Source organism: Piliocolobus tephrosceles, unplaced genomic scaffold (genome assembly GCF_002776525.5).
Source record: "Piliocolobus tephrosceles isolate RC106 unplaced genomic scaffold, ASM277652v3 unscaffolded_40, whole genome shotgun sequence".
Lineage (NCBI taxonomy): Eukaryota > Metazoa > Chordata > Mammalia > Primates > Cercopithecidae > Piliocolobus > Piliocolobus tephrosceles.
In genome coordinates, this window is record NW_022324309.1 from 1,832,572 (window position 1) to 1,849,131 (window position 16,560).

Genomic DNA, 16,560 nt, shown 5'->3' on the forward strand with positions numbered 1-16,560 from the left:
TTGAAACGTATATTGTGCCTATTTACTCCCCAAGACAAGATTAGTTTGCATTTCTGTACCTTGTAGATGATCCTAAAGGCTTTAGAGACAATCCAGTGTCCATAGTATCCCCTGCCCCTGACACACACATACACACATATTCACATACATAGGGACATGATTCTGAGGGCCATATTCTTAAAATATTTAAGTTCTCTTAAGGGACAGAGAGAATGAACAGGTGACACCTATTGTCTAATCGTAAGTTTTTTACAACTCCTGTGATTCACTGATAATCAGGTTGATAAGCATAGATATAGCAATAACCAAGTGAGATGATGAGCTGAAAATGTTCCAAAACATATGAGAATGTAAAGTATTATCCTCATTCATATATATTATAAATCAGTAAATAATGAACAAACATTTTTGGTAGAGCATTCATGCTCATGCAATTGGTTTTGAGAGTCATTGCTAAAAAGGGAATTCTACTTCTATACCTGAGTCATATGCAAGTTACTTGCTGGTCATCCTCTTCCAAGATGAGGGCTATTTGTTGGTCCAGAGGCTAATATAATTTTAAATTTAAACTTATCCTAAAAAAGGTTTATCTCACTGACTATCCAGATATAAACCATGTGTAATTGAGGTCATTTCAACTGTTGAGACTGTTGTAATCTAGTTAGTAGACAGGACATCGATTTTGTTCATGGTCATTTCTTTTGTATAACAACACTTCAATATATTCCTTAGGCAGGCATGCATGCCAGTTGGAGAGGAATAAGGATACACACAAACAAAAATAAATTTAAAAATTAAATACCCTTTCTCTTTACATTAGAATCCAACCAGAAGCATAATTTGGTTCAGATACTGATGTTTAGGGGAATGCACATATACACAAATATGTGTGTTCACACTGAACTCTCACTGTCCAGGCTCTTGTTGAAGCAGCCCAGCAAATGAATCAACCATTTGCAGTGAACTGAGAGCTGTCTGCATTACAAATACCAAACTACTGCCAAACAACCTTCTTGCCCATGGTGGAAGGGATATGGTGGATTACATCGTATTTAAAATATTTTAAGGATCTTAAGTCAATATTTTGCTGTAGTAATAAGCAACCAAGTAATGACTTGAGTTGTGCTTATATTTTTCATGGTCCCTCTCTCTCAGCCCTTCTACTGATATTCTCAGCACTCCATCCATCCCCCTTAGGCAGAGTCCTTGGATATATACCAGAGTACAAGGAAAGAAGAGAATGACAGAATGGAAAGGGACATCACCAGGTTTGCACTGTGATCACTACCCCATGCATCTACATCCCTGTTGCAATGCTGCGGTTCAAATTTGTCAGCAGAACCAAGGCAGGACAATCACTCCTGCCATTCTACTTAAATTGCAAGCAGTGTGGTTTATTGGAAAATGTCCAGGTCTGGAGTCTGGCCTGAGTCTTCACCCACTCACTAGCTGTGCACCTCTGGCAAGTTGCTCAACTTTCCTGGGTCTGCTTTCTTATCAGTATAATAGTGTGTGTGTGTGTGGGGGGGTGTAATGGTGAGGGACTATGGCTTTTCCAGAAGGCATCTGACACCTCCTAGCTCTGTCAAAGCAAGGGGCTTTTGGATGGAGAGTGGTCAGATCAGTTTGCGTAAAATATCTGGTCAGAGACGGTCTGGTCACTGAAATGTGGAGGCAGCCTTAAAGATTTTCTGGAAAGGAACTTAAACTATCTTTCTAAGGAGAAAACATAGGAATTTTGCAGAAAAGCCTGAGAAGAGAGGTTGAGAGGCCTTCAAAGAGAAGGGAAAACTGTCTGATAAGTTACTGTCAAAGATCTAAAGGACATGAAACCTGCTTAACTGAGAAATTGCTGAAGGATAGAAACAACCTCTTGGCCCTGAAAAGTAAACTGCCACTGTGGAGAGAGGGAGAATGAAAATAAAGGGAGCTGACATGCGAGCCACTTGAAGGTCTCTTTGAGACAGATACATTAACCTCCACCACGGGAGCTGAGCCAGGTGCTCTTTCATGGAGCAAAGGAACTCCAGCTTGAACATCCAGCAAAACAAGTATCAGTGCAGAATGCAGTCCACCAATTCACTCTGGAAGTCAGTCCGGAATCAGACGAACTCACTCCCCAATATTGTTCAGAGAAAACATGAGATTTTCTTTCTTTTTTTTTTTAAGGACATAAAACAACCAAAGACACAAACCAGATATCAACATCCCTTCAGTCATGTTTTACTTAGATGACCATCATAACTATGCATGCAATTATTAATAAGATACATGCACAAAACAGTATAACAAAAATCAGCACATTCAAAGAAAAACAGACTGCAATTTCAAAGAAAGGACTAATTGGCTTTAAAATGAACTACAATCAGAGTATATTGTATTTTAAATTCACATAAAAGAGGTATCCTATACTAATAAAATAGTGGAAATCATTTTACTCACCTCTCTTCCCTGAGGGTTTCCAAGAATTTGGAAGCATTGCAGAGTAGAACAATTGCCATAGTGTTACAAAACATTTTTAAAAAAGGTCATCATAATAATCCTATATTTCAGTATATAGTATAGTGATATTTATGAATAATGATTATCTCTATTTAATAAAGTCAGCTGTATTTTGTGGGTTAGTAAATAACATATACATTTTAATTGTGTTTGGATACATTATACTTTGACAAGCATTTTAGTGATTGCAAGAAGTATAATTAACATTTAATTTTTAGTTTTTGTAAAATATTTGAGAATATTAGATATACCTGCTTTGCTGAAATATATATTGCAATTGAATATCCAATTATTAATAGATTTTTTAATTCAAAAAATCCTAATACTCCGATAATAATGCCTTTTAACAAAAGACAAAGACAAAACATACATATATTTTATCGCATAATCACTTTCATTGTAACATAGCTGTGGTACCAGGCTAGAAAAGAACCTCCTGGGAATTCATTTCAAATTATTGAAGCAGCTGTTTCTTCAGTTTAAAATAAAATATCCATAACAAGTTCACACATGACAGATGCAAGCTAAAAACTAGATTCCACAGTGTGAGCTAAAAGCAGATGTTTTGAATGATCATATTTATAACCAGATATCATATTTATAACCAGATACAATAAATCCTAGTTACCTATAGTAAGGATTCATGAATACTCTTTTCTATGAATTGGCTTAAAATGTAGTTCCTGTGGTTTCTTAGATTTGTAAACTCATATGTATTTGGTCTTTTTTATTCTTGCTCATTTCATGTGCTTCCTCAAGAATAAAAGCACTGTCAGGGCACTGATATTTATTATATTTATTTAATGCTACACATTCTCCCCACCCAACTCAAAGTCAGAAAACTCTTTCATTTTTGTTAACAAACTCATAGCTATTAGAAAGAGTGAGAATTTAAGTCTCAGAATAAGCAGTTTGCCTGATGAAAAGCCACTCCAGATCTTTAGTGAATGTTAAGACGTAATTAGAACTTTAAAAAATTATAAACAATCCAGGTTTGATGAAAAATTAATTTTAAAAAGTGAAAAGTTTGATATTAAGAGTGAAAGCCTAGAGTTATCAACCATACAATTATGAACGTCTTCTACTAAATTTTTGTTTTATAGTGTATCACAAAATTTCCCCTTTCATGTTAACTTACATTTCTAAACCAAAGCAATCATGGCATAGGGGGAAAAGCACATGATGCAGCACTGTAAAATGGGTTTGTGTTCTATCTTTGACTCTTATCAGTTACGCATTCAGACTGAAGGCAATGCAGGTTGATTAATTTCAGGACTTTTCAGTAGCCCTTGCTGTTAACTAACTGCATTCAATGTTAACTAACTGCCCTCAATGAAAGGCAGGCAAACTATGGAATTATGAGAGAAATAGAGTGTGATTTCTTTCCTTTGATGCTGCAGTCTTGCTATTACCAATGAGACAGCAAATACAGAACCAAAAAAAAAAGAAAAAAAAAAGAAAAAAAAAGCAAAGCCCTGTGGAAATTACCCCCTGGTTTGGGAAATAAAAATCTCTTCCTGCAGAATAGCTCTGAAAGTTGCCTTAGGGTCATTGTGTCATTGTAAGTCCTCTTGTGGTCATTAACTTTCCTCCTTCTTCAATAACTGATGAGCTAAGTTCTTGTAGCACAGATCCCATTAGTGTTTGCTGTCAGGAATAAACATGAAATTATACACACACACGATTGTTTTATAATATATAGGAGTTAGGTTTTTAGAAAATTCACATGTTTTCATATGTGAATGTGCAATAGGATGCACAATGATGCAGTGAAACACTGCTTATCATTGGTGCTTATTCATTAAATATTCAGATATGTATCAAGAGTATGGGTAGGCCACTTATTCAGTGTAGCCACTACCATGGCGAAGCCTTACATATAGCTTTATACTACAGTGAAAACAGGCCATCACCTCTGCGTGATGCTCTTCATTCTGCTGTAAGACTTCTATGCAGAGCTCTGCCAGATGAAGAATCTCTTCCAGCTTTCTAGCAGGAGATGCTTGGTTCATGGTCTCTATATGAAAAAAAAATCATAATCATGTTACCTTGAGAATAAAAAGCCAAACATCTTTGAAGACGTAATGATGAGACTAGAATGTTGAAATAGAATAAGAAACAAGAAATACAAGAAATACAAATGAATACATTATTTAGAAAAAAAAAATAAAAAAACAGTTCACCAGATTGCAGAAAATATTTCACCCACAAAGCAATGACAGGGAACTGCAAGTGCTTTGCCATTTAATATATAAGAACAGGTGCATCAGCATATTAGATGCTCAACTTCTGCAACAAACAAGTTATAATTCTCCTCAAGGTCAGCAACACAAAGAGAGCAGATACCACAGTCTTTTCTTTCTCTCTGTATTGTATTATCAGTACAATACCATTCTCACCAGATGAGTCACTCCTGGCATTAGCAAAACTCATGCTTTTTTGTTGCTATTTAAACTCCCAGCCTGAAATGTCTATAGTTCATGTTGATCTTAAATTCAAGAAGTACAAAGTCACCTAAAACAACTCTGATAGCTGGCAGTTGACTGATTTCCTCCCTATTTCCCAGCCACCATCCCACTCCACCTTTTCAACTGAGGGGGTTGTTGGGGAAGAAGGCAGAAGTGTTCTTTGAAGCTGAAGGTTCTTTCAGCAGTAAGCTGAACTGGTATAAAAAGGGGAGACCACAATAAGATTAAATGTAGTTACCTGAAATTCTGCTACAGAGAAGGCAAAGTAGTTATTTTCTAAGATTCAGCAAGCTGGCAGAAATTAAAGAGGCCCTGTGTAATGAAACTGTTTCAAAACAATGTAAAGATCAGTTCCCAATAAGGACATTAAAGATAAATGTTGTCTGGGATTCAAAGCTTTTTCTCTTTGCCCAGTAAGGAGGCTGTGAGGAAAGAAAATCAAATTTTCAGTAAAAGAGATTCTTTTGGGGAACATAAAGGCCATTTTTTTTTTCCTGCGACAGTTTTCCCTTGATTTACTTCTTCCTAAAACCTCAGCCTTAAATTTGGAGGAGACACTTTCATTTGCTCTGTTCTAACATATTCCCAAGGGATGTAAAATGATGCAGTGAAACACTGCTTATGATCGGTGCTTATTCATTAAATATTCATTATACACTCACTGTAGCTCTGACACAGTGCAATGTACTGATGTGGGTTCACATCCCTCAACCCTTAAGCCATATATACTTCCTACTATATTCCCCTACAGAATGGAAAGTCATTGCTCCTCTGTGACAAGGTTAAAAAATTACAACAATTCTTTAGAAAAATCAGTGTGAAACACCAAATAGTCAAGTGTGCCTACAATGCTGTTGGCTGTAGGAAGTAGGAGGCAGTATGAGACATACTTCCAATCTCAGCTCAGAATCAGAAAATCACTACTGAAAAGATCCGTAGACATGAATGATCAAACGTTTCATCTGTTTCATGAACATTTCAACATCCTCAAACAAGCATGAAGTCAAGGAGGCTCACGACTTTGCATGACAACCTACTTCATTTGGAGGCTGCTCTAGCTGTTCTAGTTTTGTCAGGAAGAGAAGGCCCCTAGGAAAAGTTTGGAAGCAACATGAGGCAAACCTATTGGTGATGCAGGAAATGTGAGGGAAGACTGCTGAAAGCAGGTCTAGGGGAGACATCAGGGGAAGGTAAGCCTGAAGCATGGTTTTAAAGAAATAACAAATGACCTGGGGAAGAGGAGGAGGGATTTTTAGAGAAGAAATATTGTATGACACAGATGGGGTGCATTTTGGAGGAAGGTGATAGTAACAACCGTTAGAAATGTTATAGCTTCAGGCGGGTGGATCACCTGAGGTCAGGAGTTCGAAACCAGTCTGGCCAACATGGTGAAACCCCATTTCTACTAAAAATACAAAAATTAGCTGGGTGTGGTAGTGGGTGCCTGTAATCCCAGCTACTCAGGAGGCTGAGGCAGGAGAATCGCTTGAACCCAGGGAGGCGGAGGTTGCAGTGAGCCAACATGGCACCATTGCACTCCAGTCTGGGTGACAGAGGGAGACTCTGTCTCAAAAAAAAAAAAAAAAAAAGAAACGTTACATTTTCTTGAGAGCCAAGTATGTGTCAGGCACAAGCCAAGGCACTTCCCACATGTTAGCACACAAATTTTCCTAGCAGCTTTGCTTTTTATTCATGTAACTCATAGACAAGGAAAGATGCTCAAAGAGATAAATGCAACAGCTAAAAAGCAGTGAAGGTGAGACTTGAACATGTGGGCTCTTGTACTTGCCTGGCTGGAGTAAGAATGTGCTAAGAATGATGGGTGATTACGGCAGACTTTAAGTAAAATAATAAGTAGACGAGATGACTATATCCTATGAATAACTAGGGGCAAATGTTTATTAGCAGGGCCTCAGAATAAATTAATTTTAGGAAAAATGCATTTGGTGGTTGTGTCCAAGAAGGATTGGTGAAAGTGTGTGACATGGATCCTGAGGGTCTGGTTTAGTAGAATAGTGAACTATGGAAAGATGATACCAGGAATAGAAAAGAAGGGAAAGATGCATAGACACTCCAAAGGAAGAATGTGTGAGACATTGTTGAGTGGCTGGAATTTGCAGGCCAGAGAGGAGTATGACTCTGACATTTAGAGACCTTATGGCTCAGAGAATGATGATGCACGGTTGATGAAGTTAGGCAATGGGTCTTCAGTGCACCATCCCATATATTTTAGCACTAAGTACATTGCCACATAAGTGTGATTTAAAATAAGTTAAATATTCTAAAGTAAACAAAAAAATTGTGCATTGTAAAATCTGCAAACATGCAGAGTTAGGCTATTTGAATCTTTGGTTGACAAACTGCTACTCTGCTTTAAGGTTCTACTTTAATGCTACTTAAAATTGGACCTTCTCAGAGTTCTGGGGCTGAATGAGTTGCTCCTCTCTTTGAGCTCCCCTATTACAGGCTCATGAGTCTGTTGCTAAACTGTACTAGATCAAAGTCAGAAACTGAGTCTCATTCATACAGTTATCTTGTGCAGGCTTTGGACTATGGTAGGTATTTAATGAATGTTTACTGAGAATGCAGCAGAATAATTATGGGAGGAAAAGAATGTTAAAAAAATTCAACCAATACCCCAAATTTTTAACTTTGCATGGGATTGCAAAGAGCTCATCTGTATCTAACACATCGAGGGTGGGTAAGAAAGCATGCTCATGATAAGATGAAGCTGTAGTCTGAGAACACTTCTCAAATAACTGGTAAGTGTTTAGTTCTGAAATTCTTAAAGAAAAACGTTTCTTCAGAAACAAAATCTTTGTCAAAAAATGTCTTCAAAATAACTTTTAAGCCTCAACAGCATATCACTTACCTTTCTTAATTTCTCCATTTTTAGATGAAGAGTATTAAGTTTGGGAGTCAGAGGGTTTTTGAACCCCTTAAATTATGTATTAATTTTTGTGTGTAGAAGCATTTTTGGGGTGGGGGAGAAAGACCATATCTTTCATCAGATTCTCAAAGTTGTCTATAAATCAAACAGATGCTAAGAAGCACGGAACCAGATAATTTCTAAAATTTCTTCTAGCTGAGGCAATCTATGCCTACCATAAATGTTGCACTTTTATATTGCATTATTTCAATGTACTCATATATGTGTACAACATGTTTTTCATAAAGAAAGATAAAGGAAATAAAATTTATTTATGTATCAAAGATTAGGAATTTATTTCTCCTACATACTTTAGTGCTAGGGACTAGCACTATTTGAATCTTTGCCTAACTCTGCATGTTTGCACATTTTACAATACACAATATTGTTTTAGTTTAGACTATTTAACTTATTTTAAATCACTAAAGTATATAGAAAAAAATAAATCCTACATACTCTTCCGAATCCTCACAAGCATTCTGCAAATTAGATAATCACGATCCTCCATTTCCAGAGTCTTGGAGAGGTTAAAGGTGTCTGAGGTTATACAGTTTGTTGCTGGCTGAGATGATATTAAAATCTTACCTCTGATGTCATACAGACAGAAATAATATTACTACGATGACTTGAATACTTTTTCATTTTCAACTTTCTGAATAAAAATCACATACAAATGCCCCCACTCCACATCCTTAGACACAAGTGTGCAATAATAGAAAAAAATCACAGAACCAACCTCAGAACTTATTATGTGTAAATCTTTCAAGATCAGCTATTACATGTGACACTATCTTAAGTACAAACTCTGAAAGTACCCTGTGTCCTAGTGAAATTTAAAAACATTCTAAAACATTTATTCTTCCTAGATTAAGTTTATTGAGAGGATCAAAATTTTGTACTTGAACATAATAGCTACTCTAACACTTTAAACAGACAGCATTTTTATCAAGTACACTGTGTATCCCATCTCTGGTTTCACCCATTTGGCTATGGCCAAGAAGTTTAATGCATTCTATAGTAATAACTCTATTAGACAACAAGGTTATCAATAGCTCCATTAAAAAGCCAAACATTGGGAATATTTGAGAATTCCTCCTTAAAATGTTTTTTTCACTCATTTTGTAACATTTCCAAAGCATCACAGATGGCTCTACATCCTTCAAGCTTCACACCAAATTGCTGATTGTTGTAATACATTTCAAATAGTGACATTTAAAACAAATATGCCAAAAGTAGCAAGGTTTCCTGATGAATTTCAATGCATTGTTCTTGGCTATGATTTTTCTTCGCTGTGGAACACTTTTGGCTTTCTGTAACACTCCTTGGTTCATTGAAATAATTCATTTTTAATTATACCACCATACATTTAAGAAAAGATCCTACTGGGGAAGGGGAGTGGGGATGGAAAGATGTAAAAAGACAGCTTGACTGTTTGATTTGGTAGAGTTTCATTCTATTCCATGGCTTCAGAAAGGGGCATACTCCTGGCACACTAGACTGGGCTGCCTCCCTTGCTGCTATACCCTGTCAAAGTCCCTAGTGGTGGATGCACAGTGATGCTCATGGTGAAGCTTATACCAGGATGTGGTAGAAGCACATCCTTCTTACTGGGAAGAAGACCAGTAAGATACCTTCCTTTGTATCCACATATGGTATGTAGTAATTTGTCATGCTTTGACCTTAACTTCGGAAAAATTTTAATTGATAAATAAAAAAATGTATTTGCTAATAACCCTACATGATGATTTAATATATGTATATATTATGTAACAATTATCACAAATTAATTTTGATAATAGAGATTTTAAATGTCCTCACCTCTACTCACCATGATCTTAACTTTTAATGAGCTGATTGTATCTGTACTTTCAGCTAAACAATAAATAGTGTTGAAGATGGTGTTAGATTAAAGGACTATGGAAATAATCCCATCCCAATACTGCCCTATCTTCTTCCCTCCTTTGCATCTAGGCCATGATGATCAGCTAGGGGGCACGAAAAAATAATTCTTGTATATGCATTCATTTCTTCTTTGGTTTTTAAACTCCCCAGATTCCGTGGCCCTGAATTTGATTCAACATTTTATTCCATGTAAGGTACTTCGCTAGCCACTGAGTGGATACAATGATTAAAAAGATATTATTCTTGCCTTCAAATAATTTATATATATATATCTTTCTAACCAGATTATAAGGTAAAATATGGCAACCTATAATCCATTTTTGGTCAACATAAAGAAGATCTGTTATAAAGTCTGTAAAGAGAGCAGATTAAATGTAAGCAGTATGAAAGAACAGGGTTATTAGCTTGCAATAAATAGGATCAAAGATGCATCAGTAAGAAGGCTTTAAATTGCTGTGTATATCATATGGAGTTTTTCAGAATGAAATTACTGTGTTGGGTATATGTTCGAGTTTAGAAAGCTAGCAACAGTCCACAGTGGAAGTCTTCTACCTCTTCCCCCTCCCATTCAGAGAAAAGCAATCACTCACTCTTCTGCTTCTTCCCTCTCCAGCTAATGACTACAAATCAGATGGATGATGAGAAAGTCCTGATGTTCAGGAGATAGCTGAGGTGAGAAACACAAAAATCTTAATAAGGGACTGTAGGGATAACTTCAGAAAATCAGAAAATAAGTGTGGAAAAAGGGAGAAAATGGGAAAATCTCCACTATCTAGTGAAACAAGGGAAAGGAATAGTTTGGCAAGAGCAGAGATATGAGCACCTGCAAGCAGTCACCTGGGGCACTGTCTGTGGCCCAAGCACTGAGGGTTTACCTTGAGAGCTTGTAAAGAACAAGGACACTAGGCCAAAGGCACAGCATCTAATTTCTTCTACCTGGAACCCCAAATGTCAGCCAGTAACAAGGACTGTCAGCCTCCTCTCTTGTGGACTGCTTGCTGGCAAAACTTATCCACCATTAGGCCCAGGTGAAGACATGGTGGAGTGCATCCCTCCTTTTCCTTCTCCCCACTAAAGGAGATAGTGATTGATCCCCTAGCTGTTCCCCCTGCAGAAATATAAAGCGACATTACATTACACATTCTCACACACATATACACAATGCTATGGGCACATAAATTGTTCTAATTACAGAGATCAGAAAATACTCTATCTTAGGTAACTCATCAATGTTAGATGCCTTCTATTATAAACCATAATCCCCTGGCCAGCCATGGTGGCTCATGCCTGTAATCCCAGCACTTTGGGAGGCTGAGGCGGGTAGATCATCTGATGTCAGGAGTTTGAGGTCAGCCTGGCCAACATGGTGAAACCCCATCTCTATTAAAAAAAAAAAAAAATTAGCCTGGCATGGTGGCAAGTGCCTGTAATCCCAGCCACTTGAGAGGCTGAGGCAGGAGAATTGCTTGAACCTGGGAGGCAAAGGTTGCAGTGAGCTGAGATTGTGCCACTGAACCCCAGCCTGGGCAACAGAGTGAGACTCTGTCTCAAAATAAAAAAAAAATAAAAATAAAAATAAAAATAAATAAATAAACCATAAGTCTCTTTAGTCCACCTTAGCTAGCCAGGGAATTTCTACTGGATCCCCAGTCTATTCTAATTTGAATCTTAACTCTCATATCAACGTCCTTCCTCTTTGCATAGTCCAGATTGATGACTCAGTTGGAAAGTCTCAGTTTTTATCTAGACTTTCTGACCCATTCTCCAGCTGTGGCCACAGCAACCCATCTTAAGTTACATGGTGCCAAAGTCTAGGACAAGTAGGCTCCAGGAGGTCAATCCTGGCCAGATCTCAGTACTTTCTTATTCCAAGATAGCAGGGTGGGAAATTAGGTACTTCCTCACCCATTAAAAAAATAATAATAAAACAAAACCCATTCCTGTTCCTGCCACCTGTCTGCCAGTTTTCAGAACTTGTGGCAAGGTGCACCTAAGGAACTTTTGGACTCAGTACCCTAGAGGAGATAGTATATAACTTGGTAAGAAGACTGCCTCAAAATCTGGGGGTGAGGTGGTTCCCAAAACTCAACTTACTTTTTCAGTTCTTTAGGGTCAACTGGCCTATAATTGCTCCACTATCTGTGACATCGCTAAGATCTGGCACTATCAACTAATGAAAGAAAATGAGGAATCTTTGACACTCTCCTGGTTTATCTGACTGCAACCCAAATGATATTATGGTTCCACAAGTGTTGGACTATGTACTGCTTTCATCAATGAATAGAGTACCTTCAGTATAGATCTCCATTTCTCAGGTTCAGCATGCATCAGAATCACCTGGAGGACTTGCTAAAACACAAACTGCTTTGCATCACTCCAAGTTTCTGACTCAGTAGGTCTTGGATGAGGCCCAATAATTTGCATTTCTAGCAGGTTTCCAGGTGATGCTCATGATGCTGGTGGTGTAGGGAATGCACGTCAAGAACTACCAGTGGTTATGAAAAACAAAGTTAAAAACAAAGGTGACCTATGTAAACTTCGATTATTTCCTCCTTTCCCTGAAATCAAGCTACACCTTTATATAAACCTCATTTCAGGTAAAAGGTGACTTTTTCTGCAGAATCTGAACTGATTGTCAGATAGGATAGTGTCCACATTTGGGCAATCCTATATATAAATGAAAATAATTAATCCAGGATGGTACAGATGATATAGCCTCCCAATAGGTATTTAAAATCCACACAAATACTAATGCCACATTTGTTTGTAAATAATAGATCTGTGGCCTCCTAATTCCATGGCTTCCTTTGGGACCAATCCATTTAATGACCCTGCCATTTAAAGTAAGAGCAGCAGTTAAGATTTCCCTGGAATTAACTATGCTAATAATATAGAGATTTGGAATAACTGTTCTGTGATCACAGTCACATTAACTACTTTACCCAGATTATCTTTCACATCGGTAAATTCATTGTGAGCCAATGGCCAGCTGTTGAACAAAGGAGAACTGGCCACTAGAGTATACAGGCCAATGACAGCTGGGCTGAATCCAAACGGAGCAGTCTCTGTAAGCCAACAGTAAGTGCTGACCCATGAATGGTGAGCCATAAAATGTCAGATACATGTGAGGTAAAAGTCAGTGACTCTGTGAGACTATTTTGGGGTGGAATATCGAGGCATAATCTCCTCTAAAGATCTTAAAGTAAGAGATGATAGTGATGGAATTGCAGAGAATAGATTACTAGAACCCACCAGCAAAAATTAATATTTGGTTCATCATTTGTCACAGGCTTGTATTCTTACATGATTAATAAGAGGTGGGAAACATTCACCCCAATTTGAGTTTTATGAAAGTTGTCTTTTCATTGAGACCTTGGGTCTCCCAAAGTTTGTGAAGTAAGCAAAGCTAAGGTCTCACAGGGACGAATATGTCTACAATATTGCTGGCTGCAAAGACTATGAAGGTTTGAGGGAGAAGAAAGTTTTCTATGCTGTCTACTTAGTTTGCTCTACTTAGTTTGCTCTGGATAGCTCTGGATATAACTATGTTATAGGATTTTAACGATAGCCTAAAATTTTTCCAGTGGTAATTTTGCCAGCTAATTGTGTAGTAGCTTTTTTTAAAAAAACTATTTTTTTGGACAGGGTCTTGCTCTGTCACCCAGGCTGCGGTGCAGTGGCGTGATCATGTCTCACTGCAGCCTTGAACTCCCAGGCCCAAGCAATCCTCCCACCTCAGCCTCCTAAGTAGCTGGAGGAGTGCACCACCACGCACAACTAATTAAATTTCTTTTTATACAGAGGGGGTCTCATTTTGTTTCCCAGGCTTATCTTGAATTCCTGAGCTCAAGTGATTCATCTGTATCAGCCTCCCAAAGTGTTAGGATTACATTCATAAGCCACTATACTCAGCCACACGTTTTAAAAGATTGATCTTGGCTGGGTGCCATGACTCATGCCTGTAATCTCTGCATGTTGGGAGGCCGAGGTGGGTGGATTGTTTGAGTTCAGGAGTTCAAGACTAGCCTAGGCAATGTGGCAAAACCTTATCTCTACCAGAAATAATAATAAAAAAAAATCCAGGCATGGTGGTGCATGCCTGCGTCCCAGCTACTTAGGAGGCTGAGGGCGGAGGATTGTTTGAGCCCACCTGGGAGGCGGAGGCTACAGTGAGCCATGATTGCACCAGTGCACTCCAGCCTGAGTGACAGAGTGAGACCCTGTCTCAAAAAAGACTGTTCTTTAGTCATGTCATATACACAATATACGTGTATATACACACATACACATTCAATAGCTGAAACTGATGAATAGTCCCCTCCCTGGTATGGTGTTCTTTATACACAAATTGTATACTTTTTCTAAATGTTATTCAAATTCAGAAACTGAAAATCAAATACTGAATAACATAAAGTCTACAGCATCTTTAATAGCATGCCTATTCCTTCCTGTTTTTTAATTGCACTTACTTAATACATACTTTCCATGTCATTTGTTTTATTCATAAAAGGAACACAAACACGCCTCCACTCTCACTTCCTGCCTGACCCTTGCTTTAACTCTTTTTTCCATACTCAGGGAGAATGTTTACTTGTGAACAATGGGGATACAGGCAAGGCAGGGCACAGCAAGGCATGAAGATGAAGATGGTCTGTTCAGTGGGCAATGGCAGGGGACAGGGACTCCAGAGGCTTGCCAGCTGCAAGGCAAGCTGAAGGAGAAGGAAAGAGAAGATATTTGGAGGCAGTAACCACAATATGAAATATAACATTTGAAAAGATTTGCAGCCTTGAGTGATGAGAAATGAGTCAAAAAAATCTTGATGTCTGTATGTATGTCTTCGTTTCCTTTGATACATAATCAAAGTCTTCCAGGGTATGCTAAGATTTAGAGAAAGTCTCCCAATTGGCAAGTGTAAAAGACCAGGTTTACAGAGTAGGGTTGGGCTTAGTGCCACCTTGAATATTTCTACAGCTCTAACATCACAAATTTGCCAATCACTGTGAATGTGTGTGCATGCATTGATGCCTCATCGATATTTTAAAGGGCTCCTCTCTGAGATTAAAATATTAATGTGTGTGTGTCTTTTAAAAAGCTTCAATTAGGTCTTTAAATTTATTGCTTGAAACTATATGGTCACTTAGCTATGGCCTACAAGTAATGAACCCTTCTTAATTTTCCAAACTAGTTCATCTGTGCAGTCTTTGGGTACTTACAAACCCTGTTGATAAATAAAGAGGTAGAAACCTGTCAGTTTGCATCACTCTAGTTTTGTACAATTGGAAAAGACTTTTTCGTACATGTAACCTACTCAGATTAACAAGGTGCCCTGAGAGCCATGCTGCTATGTCTCTTGGTGTACCTGTTGGCACCTCTTAGTAAGTCAATGAGAGGTCACCAGTTAGTTGCTTTCAAACTCAGTCTTTGGAGATTGACAAATTCTATAAAATTGCTTGCAAAAGGAAGAAGCCTTGTTATTTCAAGACTGCATTTATCTGTGAATTCCATTCTATATAAAAGTAAAAAACAACAAGTACATGACACACTGTCAAGTGAGCTGAGCAAACTGACATCCTTCTTGAGACCTTTTAGAAAACAGGTGTTGAACACTTGTAATGAGATTTCCATGCATCTTCAGAGGAAGGAGGAAAGATTCTAACAAGAGCTGTTCAGAGTGTTACAGATCATGGCCGAGGAAATAATTCTGAGTAAGGAACAAACTGAAGAAGACATTACATAAATGGTGTGTGTGTGTGTGTGTGTGTGTGTGTTTTAACTTTTTTTCTTTTCTTTTTTTAGAGACACATATCCACCAGACAGAAGTATTTTGAAGTATATAATTTTTCCAGATCCTGGGGAATCTGGGATATATTTAATTAACTATTTCTGATCTGTTATCTAAGTGTTTTATTTATTTCTATATTGAAAATGAACTAAAATGGGGGCACACTATGTTTTAAAAGAAAGTTAAAACAATTTTCTTTTAACTCAGATGTTAGACAAACTTGAAAAATCATCTAAGAAGTGAAAAAGTGAAAATAACCATTGGTGATAATTTACAATAAAGAGAAATACTAAATTTATAGTGGTATTTTCTTCATTGCATTTAGATCTATAATCTTTCTGGAGACCAAGTTTCTATTAGAGAGGAATTGAGTTCATCTGTATCCATTAAATAAGCCCATCTTTCAAATAACACCTCCCAAACAGTGTATCCTTTAACCACTGATTTGTCTCCCATCTTCGCTATAGATGAAGTGTATCAGGTTCTCATTTATACATGGATCTGACCCTATGCTTCTATGCTGTCTGCTGGATCATGGGCTTTGGTGATGGCTTTGTAATTTGTCTTATATAACACTTTTTTCTAAGTTGATTTAGTTATTCAGTATACTTTATTTAAATGTTAAGGTGGCCGGGCGCAGTGGCTCAAGCCTGTAATCCCAGCACTTTGGGAGGCCGAGGCGGGCGGATCACGAGGTTAGGAGATTGAGACCATCCTGGCTAACACGGTGAAAACCCGTCTCTACTAAAAATACAAAAAAATTAGCCAGGTGTGGTGGTGGGCGCCTGTAGTCCCAGCTACTCGGGAGGCTGATGCAGGAGAACGGCATGAACCCAGGAGGCAGAGCTTGCAGTGAGGCGAGATCACGCCACTGCACTCCAGCCTGGGCGACAGAGTGACACTCTGTCTCAAAAAATAACATAACATAACATAACATAACATAACATAACATAACATAACATAACATAACATAA

At 37.8% G+C, this 16,560-nt stretch overlaps 1 protein-coding gene across 13 annotated transcripts in view; it reads right to left on the reverse strand.

Annotated features, from left to right (window-relative positions):
* Positions 1 to 16,560, reverse strand: part of LOC111550202 (calcium-dependent secretion activator 2) — a 565,477-nt gene that overhangs the window by 95,319 nt on the left and 453,598 nt on the right. For 7 of the 13 annotated variants that reach the window (XM_026454325.1, XM_026454336.1, XM_026454328.1 and 4 more), the window contains 2 exons: positions 4,416 to 4,519; positions 2,443 to 2,451 (listed from right to left, as the gene is read on the reverse strand). In XM_026454325.1, the coding sequence (XP_026310110.1) occupies positions 2,443 to 2,451; positions 4,416 to 4,519 (113 nt within the window). The remainder of the gene's footprint in view (positions 1 to 2,442; positions 2,452 to 4,415; positions 4,520 to 16,560) is intronic. The other 6 variants (XM_026454331.1, XM_026454332.1, XM_026454330.1 and 3 more) reach the window with 1 other exon arrangement.